General features: G+C 45.4%; 1 protein-coding gene across 4 annotated transcripts in view; it reads right to left on the bottom strand.

Annotated features, from left to right (window-relative positions):
- Positions 1 to 11804: 11804 nt before the first annotated feature.
- The window catches only part of Kif3a (kinesin family member 3A), a 32876-nt gene continuing 29659 nt past the window's right edge, over positions 11805 to 15021 (bottom strand). For 2 of the 4 annotated variants that reach the window (XM_051168467.1, XM_051168469.1), the window contains 3 exons: positions 14823 to 14891; positions 14256 to 14380; positions 11805 to 11895 (listed from right to left, as the gene is read on the bottom strand). In XM_051168467.1, coding sequence (XP_051024424.1) covers positions 11847 to 11895; positions 14256 to 14380; positions 14823 to 14891 — 243 coding nt within the window. In that variant the 3' untranslated portion in view covers positions 11805 to 11846. Of the gene's footprint in view, positions 11896 to 11982; positions 12325 to 14255; positions 14381 to 14822; positions 14892 to 15021 lie in introns of those variants that run through there. The other 2 variants (XM_051168465.1, XM_051168468.1) reach the window with 1 other exon arrangement.

Here is a 15021-nt window from a genome sequence, read left to right as displayed (position 1 = left end):
TAGGCTCCTATGTTTGGGTACCTGGTCCCCAGTTAGTGGAACTGTCTGGGAAGAGTTAGGAGGTTTCAAAAAGCCCAGGTCATTTCCAGTGTGTTCTTTCTGCCTCCAGCTTGTGGATCAAGACGTGAGCTCTCAGCTCTTCCTGTCACTATGCCTCTACTCCACCACCATGGACTCTAACCCCAGAAACCTTCAGCCCCAAATTAAACCCTTTCTTTAAAAGTTGCCTTGGTCTTGGTGTCTTATCACAGCAAGAGCAGTAACTAAGCTCTAAGACCTGTTAGTCAGGGAGATGGTTTAAGGGCAGGAGGAACTGGTTAGAGGTGGCCATGAACACCTTTAATCCTAGCACTACAGAGGCACAGGCAGGTGGATCTCTTGTGAGTCTAAGGCCAGCCAGACTATATGGTGAGACTCTGTCTCAAAGAAAACAAAACCCAACAAGAACAAACAAATGAGTCATTGGGCCAGAGAGATGGCTCAGTGGTTAAGGGTACGTGCTGTTCTTGCGGAGGGCTTAGGTTGTTTCCAAGTGCCCACACAGTGGCTTCAAATTATTTGTAACTCCAAGGAATTTGACACTTTTGGCCTCTGAGGTTACTGAAATCATGTGCACATATCCACATGCAGACACACACACATCTACACAAAATTTTAAAGAAAATATAAAAGGGGCTGGGGTGGCATACCCTTTAGTGCCAGCACTTGAGAAGAGGGGCTGGGGTGGCATACCCTTTAGTGCCAGCACTTGAGAAGAGGGGCTGGGGTGGCATACTCTTTAATGTCAGCATTTGAGAAGCAGAGGCAGAGGGATCTCCAAGTTCAAGGCAAGCTTGGTCTACAGAGTAAGTTCAATGACCGCCAGGGCTACAAAGAGAGACCCTTTCTCAAAATAAACAAATAAATAAATGAGTAAATACATACATATATACATACATACATATTTTTAAAAAGAACATGAGTTATGACCAACCTGAATAAATGGAAATTTTGCCTCAACTCTGTACCTACCCTCCCAAAAAGAAATAAATCTTCATTTTTTTAAATAAGGAAACTAATATATGTTTAAAGTTGATAATTAAGAAAATAGTTAAGCCAGGAGGTGGCGCGTGCCTTTAATCCCAGCACTGAGGAGGCAGAGGCAGGTGGATTGCTGTGAGTTCAAGACCAGGCTGGTCTACAAAGTTAGTCCAGGACAGCCAAGGATACACAGACAAACCCTGTCTCAAAAAAAAAAAAAAGTTAAGTGTAGCCATGAGTTGGGGCTAGAGAGGTGGCTCGGTGGTTAAGAGCACTGACTGCTTTTCCAGAAGAGCCAGGTTCAAGTCCCAGCACCCACATGGTGGCTCACAGTGACCTGTAACTCCAGTTCTAGGGCATCTGACACCCTTTCCTGGCATCTGTGGGCACTACATGCAGAACACAGACATGTAAGCAGGCAAGACACTCACACTCACAAAAGACAGTGTAAATCTCAGTAAAACTTAGGAGGTAGTCATGAGTTCCTGTCAGCTGTGGCTAGGGACAGGGCACAGGGTGAACTACTTTGCTTTCACACACATTTGAGTTTTCTTAATTAAAATGAAATGTAGCCAGGCGTGGTGGCGCACGCCTTTAATCCCAGCACTCAGGGAGGTAAAGGCAGGTGGATTGCTGTGAGCTCGAGGTCAGCCTGGCCTACAAATCGAGTTCAGGACAGCCAAGGCTACACAGAGAAACCCTGTCTCGAAAAAACAAACAAGAGTTACATTTTAATAATGCTGTTATTTAAAAGGAATGGAAATGAGAGAAGAGCAAGTACCCAAGCTCCGTGCTGTCAGACTTGCCCGTCAGAGGATGCTCTGTGCAGGAAGATGGGTCTAGTGAGTTGGCATTCTTTTGACCCTCAATCACACGCATGTGACAAAAATTAGCACCAATACTAAAATCATACCAAAAATACATACCAACTTTTTAACCCCTTCAAAATAAAGGGAAAAAAAATCAAAAGCTTAAAATCTCACCCTGACCACAGTCAGTTTCACCCTGCCCACATGAATTACCAGCATGCCAAGGGCACTAGACGCTTCTAAGGCCAATGGGGGAAAGATGCGCAGTGAAAACTCTAATTTCCGCTCTCTTCTGATTGAAACTCATTTGCATGAGCTGGCTAAATGTGAGCTGTGTCTGCCACAGGATATATGCTGTAGGTCTGCACTTGGCATAATGAGGCTGGGATGATAAAAGAAAGACCTCGAGTAGACGACAGGACACAGGTGGCCTCCTGGTCACTCAACACCGTAAGCGTGGATGGCCAGGACAGAACACACTAACATTCTTGCTTGCATACAGACGGGGAACCCTGGGCTCCGGATTTAAACATCTGACCATCTGCCTCTGGTTGGAGCAAGAGAAAAAGAGAACATGGGTTAAAGACAGACAGAAAGGATGTGGAGAAACTAGGATTAAGTGAAAGTCGTGAGGCTAGTGACTGGAGCAGTTACCAAGACCACATAGCCACAGCCAGTGCCTGCTCGGTAGCGTGTGCTTGTCCCTGCCGGCTCTCTCCCATGATGTGCACCGCCACTGCCTTTGTCCTCAGCCAGCGGTAGGGTTCTCTCTAACTAGTGTCTGCAATGGGTAGGAAGTACCTTGTGAACAGATGCCTAACCATGTGCTGTGTCTTGTGTGCAACATTTTGGGGAGGGGGGAGGCTATTGAGGAATGTTGGACTCTGAGAAAAATGCCATGGGGGATATCCCAGCAAGATGGCTCAGCAAATAAAGGGGCTCACTGCCAAGGTTGAAGACCTGAGTTTGGTCCCCCAGGATCTATATGGTGGAAAGAGAGAACTGACATCCACAAGCCATCCTCTGGCCACCACATGTGCTGTTGTGTGTACGTGTATACATGAGTGTATACACATACACACGTGTATGAATAAATACAATTTTTAAAATGACCCAAGCATTCTCTTATTACTTATCTGCCCCATTACTGTGACCTCCAATTTTCTCCATCCTCTGGACTTGTTCTCTCAGATGGTATCCCATAATATCCAGATCCTCTGAGGACAGGACAGCATACTGCAGCACAGCTTCCACATGGCCCATTAACACAGGGGCCAGCATCTCAACTCTGTCAACCTCTACCCAGGGCAAGGCGGGGGCTTTCTCTAGTCTTGGGGCTGATGTCTTGTCAATTTGCAAGGTAGGGTTCCACTCTCCGGTCCTGTAGTCCCTTGAGTAGCTGCCCTTGCTGACACCTCCTGAACTGGCCTCTCTTTAAAAACAAAGTTAAGCTAGGAATGGTGACACACACTTTTAATCCCAGCACCCAGAACTCTGTGAGTTCATGGCCAGCTTGGTCTACAGAGCGAGTCCAGGACAGCCAGGACTACACAGAGAAACCCTGTCTTGGGAAACCAAAATCAAGTTTAAAATAGATTCCCCTTCCCATGGTACCAGGCACCAAACCCATGGCCTTGTGTGCTTTACTGTGAGGTGTATACTCAGCCCTCTTGGTCTCCAACCCCGAGATGACATTCTCACCTTAGCTCTCTAGACTGCCTTGGTATGTGTGTGCACAAGCACGTATGTCCATGTGCCTTTACACTTCAATGTGAGGACCAATTTCATGGGTCTTTCTCAACTGCTCTTACTTTCTTTCTCTTTTTTATAAATGTGTGTGCACGTGCGCGCATGATACATGTATACTTGTGTGGCATGGTGCGCATGCTGAAGTCCAGTCATTTCTCTCCTTCTTCCTCTACATGGATATCAGAGATTGAATTCAAGTTACTAGGTTTGTACAGCAAGTGCCCTTTATCCACTGAGCCATCTCCTTGGCTCTCCTTCTTCTTCTCCTCCTCCTCCTCCTCCTCCTCCTTCTTCTTCTTCTTCTTTTAGTTTTTCAAGACAAGAGTTTCTCTGTGTAGCCTTGGCTGTCCTGGACTTGCTTTATAGACCAGGCTGGCTTGGAATTCATGGTGATCCGCCTGCCTCTGCCTCCAGAGTGTTAGGATTACAAGCATGCATCACCATGCCCGGGTCCATTTTGATTCTTGAGACAGGATCTTACTAAGCCTTACTGGAGCTCACCTTATCAGCTGACAGGCTGGCCAGTAAGTGCCTGGATCCACCTGCCTCCACCCAGCACTGGGCAGGATGTGGGTGCTGGTGATCTGCACCCACAGAAGGCACTTTCCCTGCTGAGCCATCTCCCAGCACAAACCTTCTTCCCTTCTAATGAACTCTTCCTGCCGGTTTCGTCTCTCCGTGCAACCTGCAAAAGGAATCTGTTCCGTCCCGTTTTCTATTGGCCAGTGTTAAACCACACTTTCATAAGTTTGTTCCATTGGACTAAGAATGGAGGCCTGCTGTCTCTACAGTCCACACTGGCTTTTCTGTGCCCAAGGACATACTACATGCCCCAGATGGGAGGGGGGTGGTCAGTAGAGATGCTGCTGCAACCCAAGGAGAAACACGATTTTGTTTTTGTTTTTGTTTGTTTGTTTTGAGACCAGGTTTCTCTGTATAAAAGCCTTGACTGTCCTGGAACTCTCTTTGTAGACCAGGCTGGCCTCGAACTCACAGGGATCCATCTGCCTCTGTCTCCTGAGGGCTGGGATTAAAGGCATGCACCATTACATTCAGCAATTAAATTTGCTTGTGTGTGTGCGCACACATGCATGTTTGTGGTGCGTGGGTATACGTATGCACTTGCCCAAGTGCGGAGTCAGGAGGATGACATCAGGTGTCCTGCTCTCCCACTCTGCCTATGTCTGTCACTGAAACCTGGTCTTTGCCCTGCAGCAGTGCTGGGGTTACAGGCACCTGTGGCCATGTTCAGTCTGTTAGGTGAGAGCTGGAGATGTGCACTCAGGTCTTCTTACTTGGTAAGTGTCCTCACTCACTGAGCCATCTCCTGAGGCCCAACACACATTTAGAAGAGGGTACCAGGACAGCTCTACACTGCTGGTGGGAGAGCAAGCAGGGCAGCTACTGTAGAAACCGGCACAGAGGTTCCCAAAAACTAAGCCTTATCTACCATATGATCCAGCTGTGAACCAGAAGGATTGTAAGTGAGCACACCGCAGAGATGCTTGTATATTCGCCATCACTGTAGCACGGTCAGGAAGATACAGAAGCAAGGAGCAGCAGATAAATAAGGAATATGCTATTCCTGTGCACAATGGGCTTGTGCTTAGGAGCAAAGAAGGAAAGCGTGTTTACAGACAGTAGATGTGGCTGGAGATTATGTTAAACAAAATAAGGCTAGATTGAGAAAGACAAAGTTTTCTGTCTTATGCAGACTCTGTATTTAAATCTGAGTGGAGAGGGAGAGCACTCTTTTTTTTTTTTTAGTTTTTTTTTTTTTTTTTAGTTTTTTCAAGACAGGGTTTCTCTGTGTAGCCTTGGCTGTCCTGGACTTGCTTTATTGACCAGGCTGGCCTGAAACTCACGGTGATCAGCCTGCCTCTGCCTCCAGAGTGCTGGGATTACAGGCATTCGTCACTATGCCCGGCTCCTTTAATCCCAGCACTCAGGAGGCAGAGGCAGGTGGATCTCTGAGTTCGAGGCCAGCCTGGTCAACAGAGTGAGTTCCAGGACAGCCAGGGCTACACAGAAAAACCCTGTCACAAAGGGGTGTGTGTGAGGGAGACCTCCGGGCATAGGTGAGTGGGATACCACGTGACCTGTCAGGAAGGCTGGGGAAGGAGAGTGGGTGAGGGGCACTAATTAAACACATGATGTATTGGTTTTTGTCTATGAGGATGCCACAAGGAGACCATTTTATATGCTAATTTAAAGAATTAACAACAAAAAGGAAGCAGCCTGGCTAGCGAAGGGTAAAACTCTTGCTAAAGATAAGAAGTTGAGGCCAGCGTAGGATTTCTGTAGGTCTCTGGTACTTTTTAAGTCGAGTTAGGCAATATCCTCTTTGTTAAGATTGGTATCACACTCTGAGAACATTTTATTTCAGTTGTAAAGTCCCAGTTAAATTCTTAGCTACGATGGGAGAAACGCAGCCTTTGATTACAACTCAAATTTCCCCGGCCCTCCCGAGAGGCTGGGGGAGAGGGGCGGGTGTGGGAGAGCCTCTGATCTGTCCTGTGCTTCAGAGAGCCATAACCGTGTTTGGGTAAGACAACCCGATGTTCTGATAACGCTGATAAAAGTAACCTAAAGGTTGGGTCGCAGGAAGCCCAAGATTAAATGCTGAGAGGAAACAGGTTGTTTTTGAAGTAGCCTTTTCACAATCACTTTCCCACAGAAGGGCTCAGCTTCCGAAGGAAGACAGAATACCTGATTTGCTTTGCAAATCAAACGGTTTAAGGAGCAATTCTGCTAATCCACTACAAATCTGTCTGGAGGCTCCACCCCCTCTGCCTAAAGCTCAGGCCTGGGCTTCAGCGCCCTATGAACTGCTCTTGCTACATCATTCATTGAGATACTGACTAGTTTTACACATGAATCTGAGGACAGGGACCTTGGTGGCTCTGCCTGTGATCTTGGCACTCAGGAGGTGGAGTCCCAATGATCAGAAACTGAATCTCAGCCTTGGCTACATACAGAGTTGGAGACTAGCTTGGGCTAAATGAGATACTGTTTCAAAACAAAAAAGGCTCGCAGGCTGGGCCGGGACTGGGGCGGGGCGAGGGTGCAGTAGGGAGGGCTATAGAGATGGCTCAGTGGTTAAGACACTGCTTTTTCAAGACTGGAATTCAGTTCCCAGCGCCCATGCTATGTGGCTCACAGCTATGAGCCCAGTTTGAGGGAACTTGACACCCCTTTCTGGCTTCCATGGACACTTGTACTTATGCTTACGTACCTTCCTACAGACCCCTAGCCCCACCCACAGCCAAAACAAACATGAAATCATTTTTGCTTGTTTGTTTTGTTTTTCCGAGATGGGGTCTCTCTGTGTTAGCCTTGGCTGTCCTGGAGTCGCTTTGTAGACCAGGCTGGCCTCGAACTCACAGAGACCTGCCTGCCTCTGCCTCTCCTGAGTGCTGGGATTAAAAATCTTAAAAGTGAGGAAGAAGTATGGCCCGAGAGTTAGCTCAGTAGGAAAAGTTCTGACCCCAGCACTCGTGGAAAAAGCTGAGACAGTGGTATTAGTCCTGTGGAGGCACAGAAAGGAGCCTCCTGGCACTCACTGGTGTGCAAGCCCAGGGTAAGCAGTAAGCCGCAGAGCAGTAAGAGACATGCACACAAGAGTGTGTACACTCGCACCCCCAAAACTAATGCTATTACTCTCAAAGAATACAGGGACCAGGAGATGATGATTCAGAGCACACCAGGCAAGAGGCAACCATTAGACTTTACAATTCAGTCAATCAAAGAAAATCTTGAGGCTGGGGAAAAGCTCAGCAGTTAAGAAGCACTGGCTGCTCTTGCAGAAGACTGGGGTTCAGTTCCCAGGACCCACATGGTGGTCCTCAAGTGTCATAACTCCAGTTCTGAGGGATCTGATGGCCTCTCCTGGCAACTGAAGCACCAGGCCCACTCACAGTGCACATACACAGATGCAGGTAGAACATGCAGACACATAAAGTAATTCAGTCTTTAGGAAGGGAAAGGAAAGCATAAAAACACCCTCTTCCCGGAGCACACCTGACTTTAGGGATGACTGCTTTGTGGCTGTCGTGGGACCCTCACCTGAGTGAGCCTTTGTCCCCCACCACTTGTAATTCTGTCCTAACTGTACTCGGCCTCAGGGTCTCTGGTGGGGAAGGATGAAGGGAGATGGTCCCATCTACACAGTCATGGTGAAGCCATCATCCCTGCTGGGGATCACATCCCCTGCACCCTCCTCCAAAGGACTGCCAAGCCCAGCTGGACATCTGAAGATGGCTGCAGTCTCATTCAGAGCACAGCGTGGACAGCATCTCACAGGTGGGTTCTATAAAGTCTGGCAGCTGGGACAGGAGAAAACCCATGTTTAAAAACTACATATAAAAAGTTTTTTGCATGTGAGCAGAGGAAAGGCAATTTGGGTGGAGGAAGGAGGCCAACAGGGCAAGGAGGAGGATGAACAGGAACAAACACAACAGAACTCTGGCACACGGCACGCTAACTTCAAAAAGGCTCATGAAACTAGCCATTCAATCAAAACTTCTCGAGGCCCACTCTGATTTCTTTAGCCTGCCGCGCACACATATGGCTGCTCATAACTGTTGCAGGGACAAAATTGATGCCATGTTCTACATGAAATGTATATTCTGCAACTAATGCCGTGGTCTGTGAATGTTCTGTGAGAACTTGTCCCCCAGGTGACCCTACTCCTTCCTGCGTTCTGGGAATGGCCACACACTGCCATAAACTAGACTGGGAATGGCCACGCACTGCCATAAACTAGACCTGCCAGCAGTCTCCAAAAACTCCACCCGAGTGATTAGATACAATTAACTCCCAACGATCCTCTGAGCTAAAACGACTTCCCTGGAGGTTCAGCCTCCTGGACCCAACCTGCCTAAAGGCCTACATCCTGTGACCCACAACCCCCGCTTATGGCTTTTTCCTTACTTCCCTGTGACCCCAACCCCTAATTACAGTTTTTCCCCTTATAAACCCATTGCCCTTGAAGTTCGGGGTTACTCTCCCATCCTGCTGCGTCAGGAAGGACTGCGATCTGAGGCTCGAGCCTGTAATACAGGACTCTGTATGTTGCATTGCTATCGAGTTTTGGGTCTGGGTGATCTCGGTATTACAACTGTAACTCTAGTTCCAGGGGACCCGACGCCCTCTGGTTAACACAGGAACATAGCACACACATGGTGTACACACACCAAGATAAAAATGAATAAAGATGTTTTAAAAGACAGTAGGCATTGGGGAGGCATTTTATTTCTCATCTTACCATGCTGCATGTACACACAACATTAATATATACAGTTTGAACAAGTACAATTTATACATAAAATACAACTCAAGTATGGATTTTGAGTTAATACAGCAACCTTACTGTACAGTTTGTATCCTGGCTGGCAGCAGCAGCATTATAGTAACACTACTCAGGCTTTCACTGATTCTAATTAGTCAAACTGCAGGGTCAGCTCAAAGGCACTAGGAAGAACTGTTTTCTAGTACTTTAAGAAAAACAATAATGAAAAAGTTATATATATTGAGAAATGGAGTGGAGGGGAAGCTGGGTGTAGTGGTGCATAAGTGTAATCCCAGCAACTGTGAGGTGGAGGTAGGAGGATAAGGAGTTTAAGGCCAACCTGGGCTACATACAGGGTTTGTGGCTAGCCTGGACTATATGGGACTCTATCTCAAAATGGAGGGAGGGAGGGTAATAAACTGGGCAGACAGAGGTGTGTGTGTAAATGTAAACTCCGCCCATTCCTTAATTCACAGCTCTACAGGAAAGAGGGTGTTTCTTGTTCTAAGAGTTAAGAGAAAAAAGGGGAAATGGGACACACAAACCTAAAATGGAAATAAAAATGCTGAAACTGTAATCACAGCTTTAAACATACTACAGGTGAACTGACACTTCCCCCTCTCCTTCCAAAATAACCTTGATGTTCCAGTTGCCAAAAACATCAATTAGAAAATCACTTTTTCCAGGATTATGTGAGACAGCTTGCCAGAGGGTTCTAGCACACACTGGGTGCAGAGCCTTCCCCTCAGTAAGCCTCAACATCCCAGGAGTGACACTGCATGGAGAGAGTCTCACTGTAGAGCAGGAGTGCAGAGACAGTCATAACTTCCTATTACGGTTCCTTTCAAATAAATAAACATTACTTTTCAAATTAAGGGAGAAAAGGATACTTATCAATAGCCTATTTACAGATCTGCTCCACTCACAAATCTGAACATTTATTTTAAACATTAAGCAAGTTTGTTCTTCATCTCTATCCATTCATGAAATTAACACTGAAAATACAAACGATTCCATTTGTGGACAAAGACACAGTACATGAGGCGCAGCCACAGCACTGCCGTGACAGAAGTGGGTGTCCTACCATCTTCCAATGGACCTCCCAACCTGGCGAGAATCTAATTTAGTTTTCAGAAAACGAACAATGTCCACCTGATTAGAGTTTTAACATAAATGCTTTAATAAACATATTGCTTGGTATGATAACATGCACCTGCAATCTCAGCACCTAGGAGGCTGAGGCAGAACGATCATGAGTCCCAGGCCAGCCTGGGCGGCCACAGAGAGACCCTGGCTCAAAACAACTAACAAGCAAGCAAACAAAATTATTAAGTCAAGCTGCTTAGAGAAGCATCTAATATTTTCAGTTCTATGGAGTTATTTTTGTTACTGTGATAGGCTTTACCTAGATTCAATTTCTCTTGTGTTTTAGCTTAATTCACAGTAATTATTCCTTCCAGGTCAACTGAACAGTTAAGTGATAGAAACATGAACTTTTAAAATGAAGGCATAAAGATTCTTATCCTTACTGGTAAAATTAAGATTCTATAATTACTAACAGTTAAATTTACATCATGGAGAAATTTGACATCACCAAAATGCTCAGCTTAAATGAGTCTTTGCAAGACACACACTCAGCTCATCAAATCACAACAGCAGAGCCACACCCACTACCTTGAAGATGCCACCCCAACAGCCATGCTCACATCAGCACATACAGGGTACTCAGCGCTCCAGTCCTGGAAAGCCCGAGAATGTACTGCCATCTCCCCAGGGCTGTACCTCTGCTCAGCCACCCAAGCCTACATAGCTCTGCAATTATAAACTAGTATTTACTCAAACTTTTTAAAATCATAGCAATTGAATTAATCCTAACTTGGGAAGTCGCAAAACTTTTGCAGTCAATAGCTCGGAGTTAATTGTACAATTTCAAATTTTTAAAGTGTGACAGATTGTGGAAATATATAACCTTCAAACATTTTTGTAAGTAGGCAACAAAACCAAAACCCTCCCTATTTATTATAACTTATCATACTATACAATGAATATAACTCTTTTGGAGAATAATATGGTATAAATAGATTAATCAATACAAGAAATTTAGAGAAAACTATTTATAAAAATGCTATAAAGAAAATTAAAAGTTATTTTTCTGGCTTTGCTTCATTTTCTGAAAAATGAGACTGGTTTCAATTTGTATACAGTCATTTCCATTAAACTTAAAATTCAGATAAAGGAGTAAGCCATACATCCAAAGGAATTTTTTAAAATGCGTGTGTGAGCAAAGGAAAATGGCTGATGCTGGCTTCAGGAAGTGTGGAGAAGTCAAATCAGCAACAACAAAGGCTGAATGTGGAGCCAGAGTGACAGGAACTGGAGCGTGGCCAGATGAAGCACATGTCACACTGCATCTTTAAACTGTAATTCTGCAAAGCTGCCAAACTGTACAGTTTTCTACAGATCAATAAAGTCAGTTATCTCACACTTAGATGCAATGGACATCATAAGGGTGGACTGCATTTAGACAGGCCAGTCAGGTGTCAGGACCAAGTTACTGCTTAGATGAGCACCCAGACATTGACACAGCACACAGGACAAGGCGACCTTCTGTGTGCAAACAGGACAGACTTTGTTCTTTTCTGAGAGTCCGCTTATCTAGATACACAGCAGCTGAGTACATAGCTAAGAGACGCACATTCACGGACAACAGCAACGCTCTGTAGGAACTGTGCCCTTACTTCCTGCAGAGCAGTGTGACACAGCACAGCATCCCCAACAATAGTGAGCTGTGCACACCTGCATGTTACAGAAACTTAAGAGTCTAAAAGGTATTAGTAAAATTGCTATTTCCAGTCTCACTCCGTGACTTACAGCTTCCATTATGTGAATTATACAGACGCCCTCTGTCTTGATTAAGGATTTTTGTCCAGGCAGGAGAATATCACTCTTTTTTTATTGTAACTTTAATTCTGTAACATTTACTGAAGTAAAGAATCAATTACCATCTCAGGCTTTGCAGAACGCTTTCTGTTAAGAGAAGAAAAAGATGCAAGGTGAGTGATTTTTCCCTAAGAGACTGAACTGTCAACACTTTATGTGGCCAGAGTTCATGCTTGGCCACGGCTAAGTTTGATTGCTACCCAATTTTTTTTTCAGAGTAGGTCACCAAAAGCAAGCACAAGAACATGTTGCCACAGCATAGTATTCCAGAGTGGTGAGGAGCTGGTCAGACCAGGGGCTGACAGGAGGCAGCTAAGCCAATCACGGGTGCCCCTTGGTTACCTCCTCGGAGGAGGCTAATGGCACAGGTGGCCTCAGAGAAGCAGGACACAAAGTATCTGAAGTCACACTTCCCAGTGCAGATGCAGAGCCTACAGGAGGACTGTCTGTGCCTTCCCGTTGCTGTCCAGCACAGTGAGCTGCATGCCTCTCATGAAGCATCGCATGGCACGCTCGCTACAGAACACAAACATGTCACTTATTGCACATATTTGCTTATTTCCTATAAAAACTACAGTTTTGATTCTGTTACAGAGTTGAGTTGGGATTATATGTTGGCCCAAAAGTATTTTCTTTACCTTATGCTAAACAAAAAGTGTATTTTACAGTAGTACATTATAAAAACTGTATCAAAATAGCTCTGCAAATTATTTAAGGCCTATACAGTTTTTAAAAAGTACCTAAACTTGAGAGACCTCATCTGAGTAATTCGGATTCTCTTTGAAAAGGCAATGGTCTAGCAATAGTGGGGCCTCTGTTTCTACACTAACAAGGGACAGAACCACTCTCCAGCTTGTTCCACTGACCTCCTCTGCCTGTCTCCCTGTGAGACCAACTGTCTCATTACTGTTCGCCCTAGCTGACCCACATCTTCCTAATAACTGTGAGCTCTGAGGAGAGCATCTACTAAGAGTGGAACAGTGGGGCTGCAGGGATGGTGCAGTGCTCAAGGGCATTTGTTACTCCCAGGGGACCTGAGCTCACATCTCAATACCCATATGATGGCTCTCGATCAACATTCCAGGGGATCTGACATCTGATGCCCATATAAACATGCAGGCAAAACATCACATATAGGTAGAACAATATTTATACATTTCTAAAGGTTCCATGTGTGTTGGCATATGAAAATCTTTAAATCCTTCATCTACATGCTAAAATATGCAAAAATTGTGTACATTTTAACATGCAGTTAATTCCTTCAAACCCTATTTTAGGGCTGGGCGTGGTGGTGCATGCCTTTAATTCCAGGGCTCAGGGGGTGGGGGTGGGTGGGTGGGGGACAGAGGTAGGCGGATCACTGAGTTCGAGGCCAGCCTGGTCTACAAAGCAAGTCCAGGACAGCCAAGGCTACACAGAGAAACCCTGTCTCAAAAAAACACCAAAAAAAAAAAAAAAAAAAAAAAAAAAACCAAAAAAACCCTCTCTTTAGTGATCCCAACTCTTTAAGTGTTAACATCTAAAAGACTATGTAACATAAAGACATAAAGCCAATCAACTTCACCCTACATGTAAAGCAAAAGACTTGTGATTGGTTAAATTAGATCACCGTAGGAACATGAGGAGCACGAGCCCAAGCCAGGCTTCCCCCTGAGGCTGTGTGAGGAAGCACACAGACTACACAACTGCTAGAACTGGCGCTGGAGAGTCACACAAGCTTCCCTTAACCTGAGATCTAGGGAGCCAGTGTCCTTGTGGCAATGTCTATTGTCAGGAAAACTGACCAGCTTAATACCGTATTTTGGGACTCAAACTAGGCAAATTAATTAGCATCTTAGTAGAAGAATCAGTGTAAAAATTAAGACTCTAAAAAAGACAGTAGGTAGAATGCAAACAATAGGAAAGAAGGTGAGCTGAGGCTAGCTCTGTTCTACCCACGGGCATTAGTCTGAAAGAGTGCAGTTCTTTTTCTGTTAGAGACAGGGTCTCACTGTGTAGCCCTGATTGTCTTGAAACTTGGCAATGCAGACCAGGCTGGCCTGGAACTCAGAGATCCACCTGCCTCTGCCTTCCAAGTGCCGGGATTAAAGGTGTGCACCACCACAACTGTCTTTTTGTTTGTTTGTTTGGTTTGGTTTTTCTTTTTTTCAAGACAGGGTTTCTCTGTGTAGCCTTGGCTGTCCTGGACCCGCTTTATAGACCAGGCTGGCCTTGAACTCACATCAATCTGCCTGCCTCTGCCTCCCAAGTGCTGGGATTAAAGGAGTGTGCCACCACGTCTGGCTCCAGAGCACAATTCTTTATCTCTGTTTTATTTATCAAATTGTAACTGCATAGAGAACATAACTGCAAACTATGTGCCCAGTTAACTAACGTTTGATTTCCTTTAGGTGTTTCTAAATACAGCATCTCAACACTGTCACTGCAGGGACTTGGACTTTCCTCACCTTCTCCCTGTCTTTGGTCTTGCTTTCCCTTTGGAGGTCCTCGGCCTTTCTAACTTCATCAGAGACTGGCGCAGACTCTCCTCTGTATAGGCGAGGTACACATGGGAAAGGTCTACTTCAAAGGGCTGTAAGAACACACAAGGGAAGTTAAACCAGATTTGGGGAAGATTTAAAACATGTCTGACACCAGGCAAAAGAACCACTGAACACAAAATCAAAATAGTCTTTTAATGGTGTCTTCTGTCTCAATATGTAAATTGTACTCAAAGCTTAAGAATTAGATGCCATGACATGTCACAAAGTTCTTCAGATATAAAGAAAAACTTCTCTGGCTGACCTAGGACCACGGAAGGGAAGCAAGGCATCCTAGTCCCCTGCCATGTCCTCACAGGCCAGAGTGGTAAAAAGGGCACACAAGAGTGACAGCAGGCGATGGCTGCCAAGTGAACAGTGGTGAGCAGACCTGCCCTGACAGCCCCACTCAAAGAGCCTCTGTCGGCAAAAGATAAGCAACACCATGACTCACATTTCTCTAAAGACAGAGGCAGTATTGAAAAGTGCTCTTACATCTCTCTCCTTCTTGTCAGGTACTGGAGTTTGTTTCCTCATGTTATTTCCTGTGTAGGCCACACATTTCTCAAAGAAGGAAAAGAGGGAAGAGACATGTCTGAATTAATACCGTGAGTTGGGAGAGTTGTTGTGAGACATCCTGACAGCTCACTAGTAAACATGGCATGAATCCTGGAGCAGAAAGGATGCATAGGCC

The sequence above is a fragment of the Acomys russatus genome, chromosome 25 (assembly GCF_903995435.1).
Source record: "Acomys russatus chromosome 25, mAcoRus1.1, whole genome shotgun sequence".
NCBI classification, from domain to species: domain Eukaryota; kingdom Metazoa; phylum Chordata; class Mammalia; order Rodentia; family Muridae; genus Acomys; species Acomys russatus.
This window is presented reverse-complemented; position numbering and strand designations above follow the sequence as displayed.